Here is a 23,258-nt window from a genome sequence, read left to right on the forward strand (position 1 = left end):
TCAAGGTCTAAAGAAGTATGCAAACACGAAGCGGTATGACTATGAACGTTAATTTTTAATAAGAGAGGATGACGAAAGCCTCTAAAGTCATCAAGATCAAGGCTTTCACATCCCTGCAGTGACATTTTATGCTTAAACTTTATTTTCTCAAAGAACTTTCTGTGGCTAAAGAACAACTGTTAGGAATCAAGAGACTTTTTCATGAGGAAGTAAAAACAAAAGCAAGGTGCTCTTACACGGAGGGCTGGCGTCAGCAGGCTGGCGTCCGGGTGGCCCAGGCTGTGTGTCTGTCTGGCAGGAAGAGAAGTGCTCAGGTCAGCCTCTGCGCAAGCCTCTGTCACCAGGGGGCGCCAAAGGGCCCCGGAGGACAGCAGTCCTGCTGGCCAGCCCAGCTTCCCTGTGGGCACTGAGGATGGAGGTGACCAGGCGTGTGTGGGCAGCTGGATTCACGCCCCAGGGCCCTGTCAAACAGCCAAAATAAGCTTTATCCACTCCCTGGGGTGATGCAAATCCTCAGTTAAGTGATGTCTGCCTTGTTTCTTTGTCCATTCCTTCATTTATCCAACAATCATTCCTTAGGTCCCAGCTGGGAGCTGTGACTCCAGACGCAGATCAGCTGTGAGCCCCACCTTCAGGAACCCCCAGGCTGGGAGGCGACAAATATGAAACCCAGGGTGAGCTGGACTCTGATGGGAAAGCGGCAGTGCCTATTGGATCCCAGAGGAGGACCTACCCCCTGCTTGGGGATGGGGGTGGGGCAGAAGAAGAGGGGTGAGCCTTGTGAAGATCAAGGGTGATCCTGGCAGAGGCGGGCACACAGGCAAAGACTGAGAGCTGTGAACGCGGGATGCCTGTGGGGCCCTCTTTGCATTGGTTTGTCGAGGAGAGGACCACTGGGGAGGGCAAAGGGTGCGTTGTGAGCCCCACAGAGTGTTCAGCATTGCTTGGTAGGCAACAGGGAGCCATGGAGTGTTCCTCCTAAGGCATGTCTCATCCATGTCCGGGCCTCACTCACCCAGCTCAGTTTCTAGATGCTGTAAGATACCCCTTGCTGGAGTCCAGACAAAGGGATCTCACCCCACCAGCTGCCCAGGCACCACCGTCTCTGTGAGCAGCTGGCTTCTGTGTCACCAACAGCCTCGTGCAGCGCTTTACAGTTTGTGAGATGCATTGAGAACACTCACTCCTAGGTCCCCACCTTCTCCTGCTGACCTTGCACACGGCCTTGTCCATCGCAGAAATCTCCTCCTCACCCTTGGTGCCCAATTCTAGGGTCCTGTGCCCCGGGAGGCCTCCCTGACCACCCCTGTGCCAGAACCAACCACCTTTCTCTGCCATGTCCTTGAGTGCATTTGTGGGGGGCTTAGGAGTGTGTCTCCTCTCCAGCCCTCTCTGCTTCCTGACTCCTCTGCACAGACCATCATCTCTTGAAAGGAATGACTTTTTCTCTGCACACTTTGGCGGGGCTAGCTGGGGACTGGACTTGGTGTCACTGAGAGCTGCCTCTGGGTTCTGGGAGGGCCACAGTCTAACAGGCCACCATCCTGCCTCCATTGCCTCCTTGATTTGGGACGACGGAGCCCGAAATAAGAACCCCCTGCTACCATCAAGCTTGAGGGGCACCGGGCCAGGGATAAGGGGCTGCTGTTGAAGAAGCCCATCAAAGAGCATTGTTTCTAGTTGGTTCAAGCCCCTGAAAGGACCTACCCTCCCGCCCCAACTCACCTTTGTTGCTCTGTTATCCAGTGCACAGGACAGTATGCATCATGCAGAAACCTATGTTTTGAGGGTGTTTCTCCCCCAGAAACCCAAAGCCACACGAGGGCAAAATAAAGCCTGATAACAGGGTCTCCCAAATTAAACCACCAGCCAGCACAACCACACACAATATGTCAAGTGTGATGGGGGAGAAGGCTAACCCTCTCTGGTCCCCCCGTGTGGGGACCCCTTGCCTCAGCCCCCAGGCTAGTGCCACAGGCTGTCCGTGATACGAGGTCCGACAGGGAGCAAAGGTGGCTGGACACCGATTAAACTTCCAGGGCTGTGGAGACTGCCTCCAGAAGGTTGTGGGAGTGTGTGTGCAGTCACCCATTTGTGTGTGAGAGGTTGCGTGTTTAAAGAGCGGGATTGTGTGCGAGGGTGTTGGTGAGGATGTATATAAGTGTGAGAGCCTGTATACCTGAGGGGGTGTGTTGGAGGGTGTACCTGCGTGTGTGGGTGTGTTGGGGGGCAGGGAAGGGAGCCAATGTGGAGAGGAAACCTGGGTGTGTACTGGCGCAAGCAGAGTGGGCAAAAAGAGGCAAGTCTTGTCTTTCAGTCAGACCTGGAGAGCAGGAGAGGAAAAAAGAAGCTCTTATTGGTGGTTGTCAAGGAGATGGGCCTTGGGGTTTGCTGAACTTTCTTGCCTTCAAGCGTCCTGCCTGGGGCTGAGAAGGGCCATTTATTTCCAGCTTTGCCCGCTGGGCAGGGGGTCTTGGATCCAGGTCTCAAAGGAGTCAGGTGTAGACCCCAGGCCCCGCCAGAGCAACTCTTGGGTGGAATGACCTGACTGCTTGGTCTTCCCACCCCCAGTCCACCATCCCGCGGGACTTTGCATTCTGGGGGCGGGGGCTCATCAAACTTTGCTGTGTAAGAGGTCAGCCTTGAGACAAGCTGCGGCAGCCAAGACTGACCGCGAGGCAGACACAGAATCTTCACCGCGCCCCCTTGCAGACACGGATCCCGCGGTTGTCCTAGGACAAGCGCATTTATAGGCCATTGTCCTTTGCGGAGTGGTAAAAAGTTGGTTTGTTTTGAACGTAAATGTGAAAACGATCTTCAGAAGGTTTTCCTGCCTGTCTTCTTCACGGCTGCCTTGCCAGTGCTGGGCACACAGTGAAAGTAAAGTCGCTCAGTCGTGTCGGACTCTTTGTGACCCCATGGACTGTTAGCTTACTAGGCTCCTCTGTCCATTGGATTCTCCAGGCAAGAATACTGGAGTGGGTTGCCATTTCCTCCTGCAGGGGAATCTTCCTGACCCAGGGATCGAACCCTGGTCTCCCGCTTTGTAGGCAGCCGCTTTTACCATCGGAGCTACCAGGGAAGTTGCACACAGTAGGTGCTCAATAAACACTTAAGGAATGGATGAAAGAGTAATTCTGCTTCGAGCGGTCTGCGTTTCTTTCGATACAAATGGGTGCCTCCGAGGCCTTTCTCGACCTCCTGGGCCGGTGGGCAGGCCTCCTCCTCTCCCTAGAGTGTGTGTGTGTGTGTGTCTGTGTGTGTGTGTGCGCGCGCGCGCGTGTTGGTGGATGGGTGCTGCCCCCTAAGGAGCGGCCACCCTCGACGGACAGGGCGGGACGCAGGAGCAGGGGGTAGAGGGAGGGAGCAGCCTCAGAGGTGGCTCCGGCCAGGCCTAGACCCTGCGCCCGGCGGCCCAGCGATCGGGGACTCTAGCCCCCACCTGCCGCCGGCCGGTAGAAGAGGGGGGCGCCCCCGGACTCCCGCCCCTCCCCCCAGGCCGGCGGCCGGCGCCCATTGGGCGATGGCGCGTGGAGCCCCGCCCCGGCGGCAGCGGGCCAATGAGCGCGCGGCTGTCACCTCGTCAGTCGCGCCGGCTCGGAGGCCGGGAGCCGGAGCGCTGGCCTCGGAGCCTGCAGCTGGGAGCGCTCGGCGAGCGGCCGGTCGGTGGGGGTCCCCGCGCCCCGCACGCCCCGCACGCCCGGCCCGGCCCGGCCCGCAGTGAGCATGGGCGCGGCAGCCGTGCGCTGGCACTTGTGTGTGCTGCTCGCCCTGGGCGCGCGCGGGCGGCTGGCGGGGGGCAGCGGGCTCCCAGGTAAGCCCCGACCCGGTGGGCGGCGAGGTCCCGGGCGGGCCCCCAGCCACGCGCCGTCGGGAGGGCTGCAGCCCAGCCCTGACTCTGCCAAGTAACTTCTGGGGCCGGCAGCGGAGCGCCCCCTCCGCTCTGCCCGGGCCGGCCCGGGGGCTCCCGGAGCGCAGCGGGGCCGGAGCAGGGAAGGGGGGTGGCCGAGGCCCCGGGGGAGCTGGGGCGGGGGGTGGCGTGTGAGGGCGGGAGGAAGAAAGAAAGCACGACGGCCCGCCGAGGGGCTCCGCCGGCGGCCCCGGCGCACCGCCCAAGGGCGGGAGGGAGTGGGGACCCCCGCCCCAGCCGGACGGGAGCTCCCCACTTCCCAGGGAAGAAGGGAGGCTGGGAGGGGAGACCCCCGAGGAGGGGAGCAAGGGAAAGAGGACTGACCCCGAGAGAAAGAGAAGGAGGATGTGAGAGACGGAGAGACAGACGGACAGAGACGGAGGTACACAAAAGGACGCAGGGAACAAAATCCCGGAGAAAGACGGACTGGAAGAGTAGAGACCAGAAAGACCGAAGCAGGCAAGGAGGAAACCCAAGGGAGTAGGCAGGAGGCAGATGAGCATCTGGAAGGAAAAAGATCAAAAGAGGGAGATGTGAAGGCGGGCGGGAGGAAGGGATGGGAAGAGAGGGAAAGAGAGGTGCAGCCAAGGGGGCGCAGGAGAAAGAGGGGAGGGCGGGGGAGGGGGGAGGGAGCCAGCCAGACCGAGGGAAGGAGGGAAGGATGAGATGGCTGGAAAGCGGTGGACAGATGGACAGACAGGAGGGGGAAGACTGAAGAACAGACACGGAGAAAAAGGAGAAGCTTAGAGTCAGAGGGCGGGAAGATGGAACACCCTGAGGGGGTCCACCAGAGACAGGCAGGAGACTCTGGGGGTTGCTGGTGGGTAGGTGGGCAGGCAGCAGGGGTGAGGTCGGGTTCCCCACGGATTTCAAGGGACCTGGACACACCCCTTCCCCTCCTGCTCTCTTGGGTGTCTTCCACAAAGCTGAAGACACATTCTCCCCTCCCACATCTGACCCTGTCCCTCAGAGGAGCTTCCCTTCTTTTGGTGCTCGGAGAGGAGAGACCCTGCCTCGCTCTCCCCGGCTGCCCCGAGGTCCCCTGGCTGCGCCCACTGCCCGGCTCCCTGAGGTCTGTGTCTGGCAGCAGGAAGTCTATTCCTGGGAGTTAACCCCTGAGTGAGGATGCCGGGCCATTGAAACTATTCCACAATTGAAGCCAAGCTGTTTTCTCCCCCGGTAGCCCCAAGGGAAACTGGGGCCCGCTGCCACATCCCCACGTGTCTGTGGGTATGTGTCCTGGTTCCTTCAGCCCCGTTGGATTGCTCCTGTATGTGCCCGTCTTCCTCTCCCTGTCTGTCTGCTGTCTGTCTGCACCCCCTTCCAAGCCTTGTGCTGCTCTGAGACAACTCGTGTCAGAGCGAGCACCTGTGATGGGAGGGGAGGGCTGTGCTGGGCTGTCCAGGCCAGGACTGGGGCCAGGGAAATTGCAGGAGCCCCTGGGCTGTGTGCCCTCTCCCTCTCCTCCAACTTGCCTGCCCTCTCCCCAGCCCCCACCTAAAGACATGTTTCAAAAGTGTGTTGGGAGACTTCCCTGGCGATCCAGTGGTTAAGGCTCTGCACTTCCAATGCTGGGATTGAGTTCAATCCCTGATCCCTCTTAAGGGATCTAATATCCCGCATGCTACAGGGCATGACACCCCCCTCCTCCCAAATAAAGGGTTTTTTTAAAAAACTACAATTAAAAAAAATTTGTTTTGGGAGGTGCCCCTACTGCCCCTTGGCTAACATCCATCCATTTTCATCCCACAAGGACGCCTGCCTAGGTGTGAGATTGGGGGCCCCAGGTGGTTTGACCCCTGAGAAGTGGGAAGAGCTGTAAGTGTGGTCCATTGCCCCATCTGGCCGTGTCTTAGAGGTGGCCCCGCTCCTCTCCCCTGGAATGTGCAGATCTCTGGTCTCTGGCTTCCTGCCCTTGAGGCTATGCCACCCCTCTCGGGGTTCCCGCTGTGGTCACTTCTCCAGAAGGGGATGGTCCACTGGCCTGATGTTCCTCCTGGCCCCTGGCTGTCTGATGACTGGCTTTGGTCTATGCTGACTGCCTCCTGGCCCCTGATGCACCATCCTTAGGGCAGCTGTAGAGGGTGGGCTGCTGACCTGAGCGGATACAACCATTCTGAGAAAGGATGCCACCTGCTCTGTGTGTGTGTGTGTGTGTATAGGGATGTGATTCTGTTGTATTTCTTTTTGATGCCTCCCTTTAGGGGCAGGCTGGAACCTTGGGGAGGAAGGAAGTCCTGGAGGGAAGTGGTTCTCTTAGAGAGGTCTCCGCATGCAAATTTAGAACCCAGATGCCAGCCAGAGCAGTAATTCAGAGTGGACATTCTTGAGGGCCAGACGGGCTAGGGTGAAGCAGAGGCATGAAGAGAGGAGGGCATTCCAGGAGTTCCCCAGGCTTGCCCCTGGGTGATGGCCCTCGCCATAGCCACTGAGAGTTCCCTGTGCTCCCCTCTGGGTCCTTCTGTCTGTCTGTCACCCATCTGTACTCTATTAATAGCTGGCTGGAAGCAACATGTCATGTGGAAAAGTCCTGGACCTGTTTATCCTGAGTCAGAGTCCAGTCTCTGCTCCTAATGAGCTCCTGACCATCAGCAGGCTTCTCTGGGCCTCAGTTTCCTCATTTATAACCTGAGGAATGAACCTAGATTATAGCTAAGGTTCTTCTGGCTGCATTATCCTGTGCTCTGAGGGCCTTCCTGCTGCCTGAGGCATGTGTGTGTGAGAGAGAGAGAGAAGTGTATATACAGATGCACAGAATCTATTTTACATTATTTGCCCAACAGCGATTCCAGACTGATGGTGTATATGGAGGGAAGGCGGTGGGGAGTGCCAGGAACCCACATAACCTAAACTTAACTTGAGTTTGGAAGTCAGAGTATGAGAACCAGGTTCAAACCTAGATTTCCGAGGTGGAGAAGAGAGCGGACAGGGAGACTGGATGCATCCGTGAGCCAGGTTAGCCCAACTGACAGAATGGGTCCACCGCTGGGATGCTCTAGTCTGGTGGCATGGAGGCCAGGGGAAGAATCCTTTAGGGACTTCCCTGGTGGTCCAGTGGCCAAGACTCTGGGCTCCCAACGTAGGGGGCCCAGGTTTGATCCCCGTCAGGGAATTAGATCCCACATGCCTCAACTAAAGATCCCACATGCTAAATGAAGTTCAAAGATCCCGTGTGCCACCGCTAAGACCCGGCGCTGCCAAATAAATAATTTTTTTTTTTTTTTTTTTTAGAAAAGAATCCTTTATTTCACATCCTAGGGGCTGGGTGAGGCCCATGTTTCAGATCTGCCTCATGGGCCTGCTGGCTTAGCCCCCGCTCACTGAGCCAGGCTAGCCTCTGTTTCCCCATCTGTGACCCAAAGGGGATGGATTTAAATTCCTCTGAGGACCCTTCTGGCTCTAAATTCTAGAATAAGGAGGGTGGAGGAGGGTTGGAGAGATGCTTGTGGGGAGAGCAAGACATGCAGAGAGATGCTTTTCCTCTCTATGTTCCTAAAGTGAAAAGTGAAAGTTGCTCAATCATGTCCAACTCTGTGACCCCATGGACTATACAGTCCATGGACCTCTCCAGGCCAGAATAGTGGAGTGGGGAGACTTTCCTTTCTGCAGGGGATCTTCCCAACCCAGGGATCGAACCCAGGTCTCCCGCATTGCAGGCGGATTCTTTACCAGATGAGCCACCAGGGAAGTCCTATGTTCCTAAGCCTCCGCTTTCTCAGCTTTGTAATGGGAACTATAACTCTACCTAATGGAATCGTTGTGAAAATAAACAAGACTGGCACCTGGCACAGAGCAGCCACCCCAAAGATGCTACCAGTCACCACCTGTCACTCCAGGTGGTCATGTGACAGCTCTTCCTGTTAATTACCCCAGGGACCATGGTGGGGCAGGAGGCAGAAGGAACTCCCTGCCCCGCACTGGCTGCCCATGTCCTGGCCACACCTCACCATTGTTCCCCCACCCCAGCAGGGGCCGTCGACGTGGACGAGTGCTCGGAGGGCACGGACGACTGCCACATTGATGCCATCTGCCAGAACACGCCCAAGTCCTACAAATGCCTCTGCAAGCCAGGCTACAAGGGGGAAGGCCGGCAGTGTGAAGGTGAGCCCGGCCCAGCCCTCGGGCCAGATCCACAGCCCCCACGGCCCTTGCGGGTGGCCTCGGTCAGCCCTGGCAGGGAGGCTGCAGGCTGCCCTGGAACCTGGGCTGCTTCCTTTGGAGGTCGAGGAGTATTTAACTCTCCTTGAGTTTGAAACTTTTGGAGTTTCTATTTAATAAGAAATTGAGGTGGAGCACTGGATGGTATATTTGTCCATCTGTCCCTGGCCGGATGTATATGGGGTAGAGGCCTGGGGTGACCCCCAAGGTGGTTGTTGTTCAGTCGCCAAGTCGTGTCGGACACTTGGCGACCCCGTGGACTGCAGCACACCAGGCCTCTCCCGGTCCCTCGCCATCTCCCGGAGTTTGCCTAATTCATGTCCATTGAGTCGGTGATACCATCCAACCATCTCATCCTCTGTCACCCCCATTCTATCTGGAGGAGGGAATGGCAAACCACTCCAGTATACTAGCTGTGAGAACCCCATGAACTGTAGACCCCAAGCTCCCTAGTTTCAAATCCAAAGCTACCTGTATATCCTGTGTAGCTTCCCCAAGGGAGCTTTGCAGGAGCAGCCACAGCGCCTGTGGGGTTGGCTCAGGTCTCCTGCGTCGATGATACGAGCATGGGCGGAGACGGGTGTTGTCTGTTTATCTAGCCTTCCTTCCCTGCACCTGGGATGCTGGTTTGAGTGTATGGCCCTAGAAACCTGGCAGACTGAAAGTCAGAGGCAAGAACACTCTTCGCTGTCTTTGGAGGGGACTTCCCAAGCTGGACAGAACCTTTGGGAGCATTTGTCCAAGAGGGTCTCTGGTCATTCTGTCTCCAAGGGTCTGGCGCATGACCCAGCATCGGGGGGCCAGAGACGGCTCTCTTCCAAGACTGATGTGCAGCCCTGGTTGAGAATCAGAATCCAAGGCTTCCCTGTCTGTCCCTGCTTCACAGATGAGGAAAACTGAGGCTCTGATTGGAGAAGTCACTTCTGCAAGGTCCCGCCCGCAAACCCTGTTTCACAAGGGCCTGGCTGGGACTCATACCCAGGCCCCTTAATTCCTGCCCAAAGTTCTGTCATCTCATTGTCTTCTCCCTGAGCCCTGCCAGCTTCCATTTTCAAAACCTGAGACTTGTACTAGGTAAGCAAGGTGGGTGCCTGCTCCTAGGTTTTTATAGGAGCTGGGTTTCGTAGGAAACACGCTGTGCCTCCTCAGGACGCCAGTATTGTTTATCCATCTCATTTGTTGGGCATCTACTTAAGGCTGAGTGCCAGATAGATGACCCTGTCCTGGATCATGCCCAGTTTGGCCACAGCCCTGGCCTTGCTTGAGGCCCAGAAGCCAGAGCGGGGAGCTGGCGCCTATCCACAGACCTCTGGAAGGAGGCCAGGCTGGAGGCAGATAGAGCAGGCTGGCTGCTGTTAGGCCTGGGCATGAGCTTGGTGGTTCTGGCTGGCACATGTGAGACGCTGTTTTCTTCTTATCTTTTGCTCTGCCCTCTGGCCGGGGGTTCCCAAGGTGACCCCTGTCTCCGCCACTTGAAGCCGTTGACCCAGCCTGTTCCTCCTCCAGCCCAGCTCCTGAGGTGGCCCACCCCCGCCCCCCACTGTCCCTTGCCCAGGATGCCCACGTTTTGTGCCCTACCTGTAGCCCTGAAGTCCTGCAGAGTCCAGAATAGCTTCCCACTCTGCTCGAGTGGAACCCCCCAGGGTGGGGGTCCCAGTCACTGGCTCTGGGGGCCTGATGGCCCCAGTATGAGGATAAAAGAGAACAAAGCTGTGAGTGTGCTTCCGTCTCTCCAGCCGGGCTCTGGCCTCTGGCCTCATCTGAAGCTCGGATGCCCTTGTGCCCTGGCCACACATACACACAGCAGGCCAGTCGTGTTTCTGAGACCCAGCTCAGATGTTTTCCCTTCATGGAGCTCCTTTCCCTCCTTTTATGCCCTGGCTAACTCCTAATCTGTCTTAAGGCCTCCTGAAGACTGAACGAAATCATCAGCTCTCCCCAGCCTTTCTGGCACCAGGGCCCAGTTTCCTGGAAGACAGTTTTTCCACGGATGGGGAGGGATGGTTTCGGGATGATTCAAACGCATTGCAGTTATTGTGCACTTTGCTTCTATCATTATTACATCACCTTCACCTGCGATCATCAGGCATTTGATCCCAGAGGTTGGAGACCCCTGGTGTAGGGTACCAGAGCCCTGGCAACCTCAGTGTCTGGTTGACAGTGGGCACTCGGCATACAGCAGGCGCTCAGCACCCAGGGGGTAGTACTGTTACCCATGTTGTTGTCAGCATTGTTATCTGCTCCCATCGTCATCATCAAAGCTCGGTCGTGTACCATTTGCTGGTTTCCATGGTGTAAATGGGGGCTTCCCAGGTGGTGCTAGTGGTAAAGAACCCACCTGCCAAAGCAGGAGACATAAGAGACACAGATTCAATCCCTGAGTCAGGAAGATCCCTTGGAGGAGGAAATGGTAACCCGCTCCAGTAATCTTGCCTGGGTTAAGATTAATCCCATGGAGAGAGGAGCCTCTAGGGTTACAGGCCTTGGGGTCCCAAAGAGTCGGACATGCCCAGAATGATTTAGCGTGCACTAAACCTCAGGCGTGGCAGACAGTTTGCTGGCACCTTCTCCTGTAGCAGACGTCAATCAAACCTGCTTTCCCTCCCTGGGCCCCTTCATCTGCAGGTCCTGAGCTGGTGTGGGGTTTGCAGAGGCTGGCGTTGGAGTTTGGGAAGAAATGAGTTCCCTTGTCCTAGAGATCTGAAAGGTTTTGCTGTTTACTGTGGTAAACAGAGAGGACAGGGTCTTAGCAGGCCCAGAGAAGGCGCCTTCCACAGCCTCCCTCACTCTTCACAGGAAGAGGTCAGCCTGTGACCGCGCCCTGCCTCCCAAGTGGGGCCGACTGAGCCCCATAACTGTTGCCTTGAAACTCCTGCTGCCAGAGGAAAACCCTTTAGCAAACCCGGTGCCTGAAGCAAGCAGATCCCCCGTTCCAGGGACGGCTTCTCACCACGTGTTCAAGGCCATCTTGCCATGTGGTCACGTGCACGTGTGATGATGGTGGTGTGTCTGCACGTGCAGCCGCGGTGTGTCCGGGGAGCAGCCTGGGGCCACATGTGGTCAGCTTACCACCGGCAGGGGCCTTGCTGTAGGCAGACTGAGGGGTCTCAGACAGCTGGGAAAGACCCTGAGCAAGGCTGAGGATAAACCAGTGTTTTCTCGATGGTTCTCATCTGACAGTGTCTAAAGTCACTCGAGGTGAGTTCACAGACATGCAGAGTTGGAATGAGCTTTAAAGGGCCTCTAAGGCAGCCCCCGAGTTTTATAGATGAGTGCCCCTCTTTGTTGGCTTTGCCAGCCCCACAAAACCTCTGTTTAGCCCACTTCACGCTGGCTTAATGGTTCCCAGGTCTCCTCCTGGAATGTGGGCTCCTCAAGGTCAGGGTCTGTTACCTTTCAGCTCTGATGCCTAGAACCCAACACCAGGCCTGGCACAGGGATTGGGAGACATCTGTTGGGTGAATTGGTGGATGGATGAGTTGCAGTGGTCACCTCCTCCAGGAAGCCTTCCCTGCTGCCCCAAACAGGTCAGCTGTCACCAATGAGCATCACTCCTTTGGAGTTCCTGTCACACTGGGTTGCCATGACCCGTGTGTCTTCACTTAGGGTTGGGCCTAGAGCTGGCACTGGTGGATGAGGTGAATGACTATTGCCCATGTCTGAGGGGTATCAAGAAAGGTTTCCCAGAGCCTTCCACACTTTGAAGGTTTTATGGATGAGGAAGCCAAGTCTGGAAAGGGGTGAGGTCTAGTCCACGGATGTCTGCTGGGACCAGTGGCAGAATTAGGTTGAGGAAATGGGGCCCAGGAAGGTTAGTCCCTCACCAGGTCACTCAGCTGAGGGACAGAAGGGCCTAGACTATGATCCCGGTCAGCCATGAGGTCCTAGCAGTGGCCCAGGCCCCCAACAGCCTTAGCATGGAGTGTTAGGGGGGCCGCAGAGACCTTTTCACACCTCCCCTTGCCTCCATCAGCTCTTCTGAGCCAGGCCTCATGAGCCTGGGCCGCTGGAGATGCTCCTCAGCTAGCTAACCGCTTTGAATGCGGTCGTTCTCTGTATCTTTTCCTCCCTAGCCTCCCCCAGCATCACTGTCCTTTTATAGGTCCTCCAGTTTGCCAGCTCCTTCCCACCTCGGGGCCTTTGCACATTCTGTCTCCCCATCCTTCTTCATGTAGCTAAGCTGCTGCGTTCCCCACCCCCACCAGGCACCCTGTGCATGGACCTTCAGGGAGCTGCCAGGGCCAGCCCTGCGCTGGCCTCCTGGTCTGAATTAGTCGGGCCTGTTTGTACTCTTTCTGTCGAGGGGGCAGGCCGGGGTGAGGAGAGGGCATTTCAGTCCCTTTAAATGCTTCAACTCATTTAACTTTAATTGCTTTGTTTTCATAGACATGTGCTAAGGAAAAGGACCGAATTATAGCTTGAATTGGGTCTTGCTAATCTTAATGAAAAGCTCTTATTTATAATCAGGACCAGGTCCCAAACGTGGAGCGAACCACCCTCAAATGGCTTGTTGAAATAACTGAGACCCTCCTGATCATCACTGTTTAGTCTGCAGCAGCAGTGCGCATCGCCCCTTCTCCGTGTACTTAATTTCTTCAACCATTTATTCAAGTGCTTTCTTCCACTTGCAAGTTCCAACTCGGACCTTTTCCAAAACGTCATAATTAAAACTCTTGGGGGAAATAGCTTTTTGTTTTGGCCACAGTATATCAAATATATTACTATTTTCCGTTTTCTGTGAAAAGGAAAAAAATGACAGCCTTATGGGCATCGGAGATCACAAAATTAGCATGTAAGTAATGCATGTAAATAGTCACTTCCTGAATTTTGTATCCCCGGGGCCTACTTGTCAGTCACCGAAGTTAGGTAGATTACAGGCCATGCTATTAAGTGTTTTAACAAAACTCTTAATAACACACCCAGTGATCCATTTAGTTTAACATCAGAAAAAAAAAAAAAAAACAAAAAAACCTTGAGACCAATTGGCCTTCTGAGGAAATAATGTCTATGACCTTATTAAATCATTTTCATCATTATTACACTCTTTACTGAAACTCCAGATACAATTCTGCTTTTTTGGGAGGCCAGCAAAGGCAGTTCAGAGGTGGCCTGGGACGGGGGGAGGAGGGGAAATTCTTCGAGTCTTAAAACGTGCAATTATGCATGCTAACGTGTGCCCTGCTGAAGATGAAAGTGCTGGAGTCCGGCAGACCAGCGGGCAGGAAGAAATCGGATGTGACTTAAAATTCCAAGCTGCTGTCAGCTAGCAATTAGGCAGCGTGGCTTGCAACTGGTCCCAGATCTGCTGCGGAGCTGAGGCTTCTTGGAGCCCTGGTCCATTTTGGGGAGGAAAAGTTAAGAGCTTGTATCGTTGGCATCGAAGCACGAAGAGGCATTTGCCTCACTAAGCCTCGGTTTGCCCGGGTGTAAAATGTGTCCACTGGACCAGATTCAGTTCAGGATGGAAACTGTTCACTGAGCACCTACACTGTGCCAAGCTCGGGGCCGGGGCCACGACCTGTTTTCCCCATCTCCCCATTCAGGGGAGAGACAGATGGGGAAAGACGTGATCGTTAACAGGGCGTGGAAAGTACAGCCATGGAAATACAGACCAGCCTCAGTGGGGCAAGAAGGACGGGGCGAGCACTGCTGGGGAGGGGGAAGTCTGAAAGGGCTCCCTGGAGAGGCGGTCATCTGGGCTAAGCTAGGAAGGCAGAGGCGGTCTCTGACACTCCTTCCGGCTCTGATGGTCCCGGAACACGTCTGTCTCAAGGATGCCGAGGTCTGATTCTATCCCTGCCGACTCAGTGAGTGCAGCAGGTGACTTAGCCTTCCTCCCATCGTGTGGGATGGGGGGCACCTGTCTCACCCAGTGGGCGCCGAGTGGGGGCTGGGAGAGGGACAGCCGCCTGGCTATAGGCGAGAGTGCCTGCGATCAAGCTTTCTTTTTTCTCTAAATCCCCATTTCTCCTAGGGTTAGAGGGCCTCTGCCCCCACCCCCACCCCATCTCTGAGCACCTACCCCCCGACCCCCAGGGCAGTAGGCCTCCTTCCGTCCCTTCCTCTAGGCCCTCTAGCCTCCTCTTGGCCGCTTCTTATTACAGTGGCTATATTTGTTTTTCCATCCGAGGAATGCTAACCAGCAAAAACCATTATTTCTAAGAAAATAAACCACGGGCCTTGTTGGCCTTTGAATGCTACTGAAGTGGATGGTGGCCTTCCCCAAAGGCCTTGAGACAAAGAGGGCTGGAGGGCTCGTGTGTGCAGGCAAGGTCAGGGGGTCTCAGAGGGGTGCTTGGAGGGGGTCTTCCAGATGGGCTAGGGCTGCAGCCCCTGGGAGGAGAGAGGGGAAAACCCCAGCTGGCCAGCGTGGACTTGCTGCCCTGTTAATAACGGCGGCTGCTGCAGCTCAGCCTCCACTCCCTCCGGGGGTGCCCAGAGGCACTACCCTCTCCCAGAGACCCCTCCCCCCGCCCCCCACCTCTGTCTGGACCTCCTGCCCTTTGAGTCAAGGGGAGCAGGGCTGGATGTAGGTCCGTGGAGACCTGGGCGCCCGCCTAGGTGACCTTGGGCAGGTCTGTGGACCTCTTGGGCCTTAGAGTGCGTGCTTAGTCGCTTCAGTCGTGTCCGACTGTCTGCGACCCTGTGCACCATGGCCTGCCAGGCTCCTCCCTCCATGGGATTCTCCAGGCAAGAACACTGGAGTGGGTGGCCATTTCCTTCTCCATGGGCCTTAGTGTGCTGACTGCAAACTCAGGCCTCTTCTGAGCCCCACAGTGGGCAGCTCTATCTTCAGGGTGCTCCTTGCTACGACGGCGCCCAGTTCGGGCTCAGTCTGTGAGGGTTCCAGGTGGGCTCTGGCAGGACTGTGGGCACTGACAGCCCCACGGGCAGGCCTGGCCAGACCAGAGTGCTGGGGGGCAAGGCTGTCCTTGCATGAGACGTGTTCATCCTTGTCTGTGTCATCCTTCCTGTCTAGACTGGCAGCTCCTCGTGGCCAGGGTCTGGCTGAGGACAGGAAGGTGCTGGGATAAGAGGGCAGAAGTTGGAGAGATGGCTTGATCCCTAGTGAGGACCATGGGCCCTGGCTCCCCATTCACTGAAGCGTGGGGCATTCTCCAGGTGACTGTGTCAAGGTTAGGATGGTGGAGTCTGCCGCCAGCCTGCCTGGCTTCCAGTCTTGCTTTGCCCTCACTAACTGGGTGACCTAGCACACGCCCCTTCAGTTCTCTGAGCCTCGGTGTCTCTTTCTGTGATGGGGAGAGTGAAGCCCTTCCTGCTTGGCTATAGTAAGAGTTTAGCTGCGGGCCATTAGAAGACGGTAGGCAGTCACCCTTGCCGTTATTGGCATGACGATTAGGGAGCAACTCCACTGGGGACCTGGAGAGAAAGGGAGTAAAATCAAAGTGCACCAGGCCAGCTCCTGAGCCTCCAGAGCCCAGAGGGCAGCCTGTGGGCTTAGGGGGAGAAGCCTGAGCTGTGGGTCTCGGGTTCAGCCCCAACCTGCTGATATGGTCAGCTCTTCAGTCCCCCTCTCTGGGTTCAGTTATCCCTTTATCAAATCCAGGGGTGCACTGGAGGAGCTCTAGGACCCCAGCCTGCCTGTTTCAAGTGGTGGCTCAGGCTTTTGGGCAACTGTATTTCTGACCATCCTTCTGTTGAGTTCACGGGTTGGATCTGTGGAGCACCCCCTCAGAGCCTGAAGTCTCAGGGTCTGGGGCGTCCCCCCTGCCTTTTTGGTAACGGGGGTGGGAGAATGACTATGCTTCTGATTGGAAAGGGAGCAGCGGGAGCCTCAGCTCTGAGCTGGCAGCCCCTCATTCCCATCTTAATCCCCACCATCCAGGTTGCTTGGGCATCCGCTAGACCTGATGTCAGAACTTGGGAACAGCGAAGGGTCCAGAGGGTTTGGGAGGGAGAAAGGGAGTAATTAACTGGCCCTTGGGGTTCGGTAGGCAAGTCCCAGCCTGATACTTGGGAGCCACAAAGCTCACCGTGAGCCCACATAGAGCAGAGGACACTCAAGGTCAGTTCACGGTGAGCATCTGCACCCAGGCCGAGCCCCCGAGACTCCCCAGCATGATGTACGAGATCACTGACAGCATTAACTGAGAAAAACAGCTTTAATGAGATACGATCCATGTACTATACCATCACCCACTTAAAGAATACAATTCAGTGCCTTTTGGTATATTTACAGACTCGTGTACCCATCACCAAAACCAAATTTAGACCCTTTTCATTACTCCAAAAAGAAAACCTGTACCCCTTAAGCATCGCTCCCCAGCTTCCCAGTCCCCAGAAACCACTAATCTGCTTTCTGTCTCAATACTTTTGGCTCTTCTGCAGAAGTCATATAAATGGAAGCCCACAAAACGTGGCCCTTTGTGACTGAGAAAGCATTCTCCAAAGTCTGATGGCCTGGCCCACTTCCTGGCTCCCCTTGTATTAGCTGTGTGACCTCGGGCAGGGCGGCAACACCTCTGAGCCTTGGTTTCCCTTGCTGTCAAATAAAGGTGTTCATACCCACTTCTTAGGGTGCTCATAGCCAAGGGCCTGCATACAGCCTCACACGTCCATGAGGGCTTCGATCGAGATGGCTACTCATTCATTCAATGCCAAGCAGACTTTGGGGAGACACGCTGCTACTGCTGAACCTGCAGCTCACCAGGACACGGTTCTTGCCCCGTGGAAGTCGCAGCCCTGAAGGACATGTACATAGCAAGTGACAGCAATGAGTGTCCTTTCAGGGAGCCGCGGGGCCCAGAAGGTGGGGAGAAGTGCCCCCCCCACGTCTGCCAGGCAATTTGCAAGAGTTCAGAGCGGGCAGTGATGCGGAGGCTCAGTCTGTGGAAGGGCATGGGTGTCTGTGAGCTCTGGGCAGAGGAAAACAGCGTGAGCAAAAACGTGGAGGCCCGAAGCCATGGAGGCCCGAAGCCGTGCAGGCCACTGGGAGAGGTCAGCCCACAGCTCAACCCCATGGTTACCTTGGATCATGGGTTGGCTGGGGGGAGGACCTTCCCACCCTCTGGCTGAGCCATGGTCATTGTGTGCCATTAGGAATGAAAAAGTATATAGATTTGTGTTGGTTTTGCATGACCTTTGACCTTTCCCATAATTAACTGCTGGGCCCACTTCTGGCATTGTCTCGGCAGAAGGGAAACCTGATCGATGGATGCCAGGAGTCCGCCGAGAGCGGGTCTCATTACTCAGTCATTACAAACCCAGAGCTTAACCCTGTGCCACCGGAGACGGGGGGCTTAATCCTTCCTGCTGGGCGGCCCTGCGGAACCACCTTCCCGCGAATGTAATTAGCCAACAAACCGGATTAAGATTTATTCACCAATAAGGACTCAACTTCCTAAGCCATACATCTCTCCCAGAATGGTTGCCTGATCTAAGGAGTGCACGGTTTTTCCTAAAGCCCCAGACAAAGGAGAAGACGTGTTAGCGCCCAGCCAGGGAAGAGTTCTTTGTTAGAGCGTTTGCTCTCCGCTGTCTGCAAGGAATGTTGAGAAAAATGCCAATTTCGAGGGGAAACGGGGAGATGTGTTCAGTAATGATTTCTGAGAGTGGCCAGTAGGGTGCTTTAAAAATCCTCATTTGGAGAACCTTTCCGGTCAGTCCTGATTTTTAGAACTAAAATGCCCTAAATGGTATTGAAATGAGAAGAATCTCTGACTCATTGTAGTAGACTCTCTTCAAACCGAGGCACTACAGAATAAATGTATATTTTATGGGGCAGCAAGAATCAATTTTGAATTAAAAAAAAAAACAAAACTCTTCCCACTCAAGTCCAAGCCCGTGCCGTTGGCACGTAACTACAGCTGCGGAATCGTGTGTGCGTGCTGCCATTTTAATATAGGAAAAGTGGAATTGCATGACCTTTTAAAATCCTATAATGAGCAGCTCCCTGTGCTGTTTTTCTCTGCTCTGTTGGATGTTGGAAGCTGTTTTCTGTGGGGACTTGAGTTCTCATTAAAAAAAAAAAAAAAAAAAATCCAAGCTGGAGAAGAAGCAGGGATGTTTGGGGCAAGCTGTTGGCCTTCTATTCCTGAGCACTCAGGTTGGAGCTTTGTCCTGGCCACTTTCTCTGATATGAACATCTCTGTCACTACCTCTTAACCTCAGGAGCAGGTACGGACCTTGGAAATAAATACAGCGATGCACATAACGTCTCTTCCCCAACTTTCTCCTTAATAACTTTTTGAAGCATAAAGCACCTTGAGGATGTGGCTCTAATAGAAATAGAGCCTGCATCTGAACGCAGTCTCTCGCTCCCCTTCCTGGGAAGACCAGGTCCGCAGCCGTGCTGGGCCTCAGCCTTGGCATCAGGACAAGGGAAGCAGTGGCCACACGGACCTCCCACACCAATTCACCCCTGTGCTCTTCGCTTCTGCGGCCCCGGAGCCGTCCTCCCTGTGGGGCTGTGTTTCACATGGTTTCTTCCTTTCTTCCTGAACATCCTCTCAGTATGTCTTTATCCAAATTTCCTTCTTAGAAGAACACCAGTCGTTGGATTAGGCCCATCTGACTTCAATACGCACGCACGCTAAGTGGCTTCAGTCACGTCCAACTCTTTGTGACCCCATGGACTGTAGCCCGCCAGGCTCCTCTGTCCATGGGATTCTCCAGGCAAGAATACTGAAATGGGTTGCCATGCCCTCCTCCAGGGGATCTTCCCAACCCAGGGATCAAACTCATGTCTCATGTCACCTGCTTTGGCAGGCAGGTTCTTTACCACTAGCGCCACCTGGGAAGCCCGTACTCCACTACAACCTTATCTAAAGCTTGATTACATCTGCAAAGATCCTATTTCCAAATCAGGTCACATTCACAGGTACTGAGGGTTAGGACATCAACACCTCTTTTGAGGGACACAAACGCACAACAGCCCTTTGAGAATAAATATCTGGACCAGTCTCTCAAAGCAAAAGAAATAAAAGTGAAAATCAACAAATGAGACCTACTCAAACTTAAAAGTTTTTGCACGGCAAAGAAAACCATAAACTAAACAAAAAGACAAAGTATGGAATGGGAGAAAATATTTGCAAATGATGCGACCAACAAGGGCTCAATTTCCAAAATATACAAACAGCTCATATAACTCAACATCCAAAATAATGAGAATAACCTAATCAAAAAATGGGCAGGAGATATAAATAGATGTTTCCCCAAGAAAGACTTACAGATGGCTAACTTGAAAAGATGCTCCATGTTGCTAATTATTAGAGAAATGTAAATCAGAACCACAATGAAGCATCACCTCACACTGGTCGGAATGGCCATCATCCCGAAGTTTACAAGTAATGAATGCTGGAGAGGGCATAGAGAAAGAGAACCCTCCCACACTGTTGATGGAAATGTAAACTGGTGTGGCCACTGTGGAAAACAGTACGGCGGTTCCTCAGAAAACTAAAAATAAAGTTGCCATATGAGCTGGCAATCCCATTCCTGGATATATAAGCAGACAAAACTATAATTTGAAAAGATACATGCACCCTTATGTTCACAGCAGCACTATTTACAATAGCCAAGACATGGAAAGAACCCAAGCATCCATCAACAGACACGTGGTTTAAGAAGATGCAGCACATATATGTTGGGTTGGCCAAGCCAGCGCAGTACAATGGAACATTACTCAGCCGTCAAAAAGAACGAAATATTGTCATTTGCAGCAACAAGCATGGAGCTAGAGAGTGTCATACTAAATGAAGTGAGTCAAACAGAGAAAGACAAATATAATGTCACTTACGTGTGGGATCTAAAAGATAATACAAATGGATCTATATGCAAAACAGAAGCAGACTCATGTACATAGAAAACGAACTTACGGTCATCAAAGGAGGAAGGAAGGAATTAGGAGTGTAGGATTAACAGATACAAACTACTGAACATAAAACAGATTAGCAATAGACTTACCATGTAGCTTAGGGGACTACATTCAATATCTTGTAATAACCTATAATGGGAAATAATCTGAAAATATATAACTGAATCACCTTGCTGTGCAGCTGAAACTAACCCAATATCATAATCAGCTACACTTCAAATTTTAAAAAAAGATTAAATAACTAGAGAGCTTGGCTCTGCCCCCCTGCATTCCTTCACCCTCTCCCCACTCCATCTGCCTGTCCCTCATTCTCTAGCTTTAACAGTCCTGAAATAGTGATCCAACATAGACAACAGACTGGTGGTTGCCAAGAGGGAGGAGCTTGGGGGGAGGGCTAGAGAAGGAGACGGTGGTTAGCAGATGGAAGCTAGTATATATGGAATGGACGAACAACAAGGTCCTGCTGTATAGCACAGAGATCTATATTCAGTATTCTGTGATCAACCAGAATGGAAAAGAATATTTTAAAAGAATGTATATATACATATATATCACTTTGCCGTACAGCAGAAATTAACAACATTGTAAATCAACTGTTCAGTTCAGTTCAGTCACTCAGTCGTGTCCGACTCTTTGCGACCCCATGGACTGCAGCACACCAGGCCTCCCTGTCCATCACCAACTCCCAGAGTTGACTCAAACTCATGTCTCTTGAATCAGTGATGCTATCCAACCATCTCATCCTCTGTCATCCCCTTCTCCTCCTGCCCCCAATCTGTCCCAGCATCAGGGTCTTTTCCAATGAGTCAGCTCTTCGCATGAGGTGGCCAAAGTATTGGAGTTTCAGCTTCAGCATCAGTCCTTCCAATGAGTATTCAGGACTTCAATAAAAATATTTTTTAAGTGGCCTGAGACTGATGGGCATCTTGGAGGCCTGCGGGACCTCCTCTGGGGTTGCTGGCTCTTGGATACGGTTTTTACAATAATAAACCTACTTGCTTTGGCAGAGTTTTTGTTTGTTTATTTATGTGTTTATCTCTCATGCATTAAAGGGTGAGGCTCGCATGATTTTAAAAAACAAAAATTCAAGGCAAAGATACAGAAAATCAGGGGAGGTTTGATCTGTGAGCAGATGGTTCTCCATTCAGGATTCTGGATGGGCAGGTAAAGCAGGTTGGCCCCAGAAGCCTGTGGGAGCACTCCAGGGCTGGTGATTGGAGAAGAACTGATCATTCTAAGTGCTCGGATCTGGGGGAATCTTTTGGGAATGGATTAAAGGAAGAAATGTGAACAGTAGACACTGCTCTCCTCAGGGCATTAGCATCCACTGTGGCCTACACTATGGGGAGTCAAAGGAAGGGAAAGGGTAGAGTTTAAGTTCATTTTTAGTTTATTTATTTATTACTATTTTTTGTCCGCTCCCCGTAGCTTTCAGGATCTCAGTTCCCTGATCAGGGATTGAACCTGTGTCCCCTGCAATGAAAGCACAGAGTCCTAACCACTCTGCCAGGGAAGCCCTAGAGTTGTCATATGGACTATCCAATCAATCTCTTTATAAAAGCAATCTCCTTATAATGCCTTATGTGTATGGTGATCAAATCGTTTATCATTTTGATAGTAGAAAGGTTGCTATTAGCAATTATCAGACAACAGGCATAAACTAGAGCTTTGCCAGGCAAATTTGGGTGTATGATTATCTTAACTGGGGAAAGACATCTTTCTCAGACAACGTCTTAAAACAGTTTGTGCAATTGAATTTTATGGAAGTGGTGACTCTGTAACTGATTGTGTTTTCCTCCTTGCCTTGGCTTCTAGGAGGCTCAGAGCCATATTTATGGCCTTCCTTTTGTAACTGTGCTGAAATTACCAATCGTATCTCTGCATACATTCACCAGCTTTCCCTTATTCTTCAACCTTCATTTATTCTTCTTCAGCACAAGGTAGATAGATAAGGGACTCTCAAGACTCTTCTCCAACACCATAGTTCAAAAGCATCAATTCTTTGGCACTCACCTTTCTTTATAGTCCAACTCTCACATCCATACATGACTACTGGAAAAACCATAGCTTTGACTAGACAGACCTTTGTTGGCAGAGAAATGTCTCTGCTTTTTAATATGCTGTCTAGGTTGGTCATAACTTTCCTTTCAAGGAGCAAGCATCTTTTAATTTCATGGCTGTAGTCACCATCTGCAGTGATTTTGGAGCCCAAGAAAACAAAGTCTGTCCCTGTTCCCATTGTTTCCCCATCTACTTGCCATGAAGTGATGGGACCGGATGCCATGATCTTAGTTTTTTGAATGCTAAGTTTTAAACCAGCTTTTTCACTCTCCTCTTTTACTTTCATCAAGAGGCTCTTTAGTTCCTCTTCACTTTCTGCCATAAGGGTGGTGTCATCTGCATATCTGAGGTTATTGATATTTCTCCCAGCAATCTTGATTCCAGCTTGTGCTTCATCCAGCCCAGCATTTTGCATGATGTACTCTGAATGTAAGTTAAATAAGCAGAGTGACAATATACAGCCTTGACGTACTCCTTTCCCGATTTGGAACCGGTCTGTTGTTCCATGTCCAGTTCTAACTGTTACTTGTTGACCTGCATACAAATTTCTCAGGAGGCAGGTCAGGTGGTCTGGTATTCTCATCTCTTGAAGAATTTTCCACAGTTTGTTGTGATCCACACAGTCAAAGGCTTTGGCATACTCAATAAAGCAGAAGTAGATGTTTTTCTGCAACTCTTGCTTTTTTGATGATCCAATGGATGTTGGCAATTTGATCTGTGGTTCCTCAGCCTTTTCTAAATCCTGCTTGAACATCTGGAAGTTCATGGTTCATATACTGTTGAAGCCTGGCTTGGAGAATTTTGAGCATTACTTTGCTAGCATGTGAGATGAGTTCAATTGTGCAGTAGTTTGAACATTCTTCGGTATTGTCTTTCTTTGGGATTGGAATGAAAACTGACCTTTTCCAGTCCTGTGGCCACTGCTGAGTTTTCCAAATTTGCTGGTATATTGAGTGCAACACTTTAACAGCATCATCTTTTAAGATTTGAAATAGCTCACCTGAAATTCCATCACCTCCACTAGAAAAGACATGGGCTTTGTAAACAGCAAGGCTTTGTTTTGATCCTTGCCCTACCTTACTATGTGACCTTGAGCAATTACCTCCCTGCACTTTAGTTTGCTCAACTATAAAATGGAGTTAAAATACCTACTCCAGACAGTTCGTGTATGTTTCAGGAATAGATACCTACATACTGAGGTACAAAGTGAGAGGGAGCGACTTCTACCCAATATAAAATAAAACTCCTTCCCCTCAGGCTGACTGATCCAGCCTAAGTCACATGCCCACCCTGGGA

The 23,258-nt window shown here is 52.6% G+C and overlaps 1 protein-coding gene across 2 annotated transcripts in view; it reads left to right on the forward strand.

Annotated features, from left to right (window-relative positions):
- The first annotated feature begins 3,614 nt into the window (after positions 1-3,614).
- SCUBE1 (signal peptide, CUB domain and EGF like domain containing 1) overlaps positions 3,615-23,258 on the forward strand; it is a 125,991-nt gene continuing 106,347 nt past the window's right edge. The window contains exons 1-2 of one of the 2 annotated variants that reach the window (XM_025282730.3): positions 3,615-3,814; positions 7,877-8,011. In XM_025282730.3, the coding sequence (XP_025138515.3) occupies positions 3,727-3,814; positions 7,877-8,011 (223 nt within the window). In that variant the 5' untranslated portion in view covers positions 3,615-3,726. The remainder of the gene's footprint in view (positions 3,815-7,876; positions 8,012-23,258) is intronic. The other variant, XM_044940800.2, reaches the window with a different exon arrangement.

The sequence above is a fragment of the Bubalus bubalis genome, chromosome 4 (genome assembly GCF_019923935.1).
Source record: "Bubalus bubalis isolate 160015118507 breed Murrah chromosome 4, NDDB_SH_1, whole genome shotgun sequence".
Classification (NCBI taxonomy): domain Eukaryota; kingdom Metazoa; phylum Chordata; class Mammalia; order Artiodactyla; family Bovidae; genus Bubalus; species Bubalus bubalis.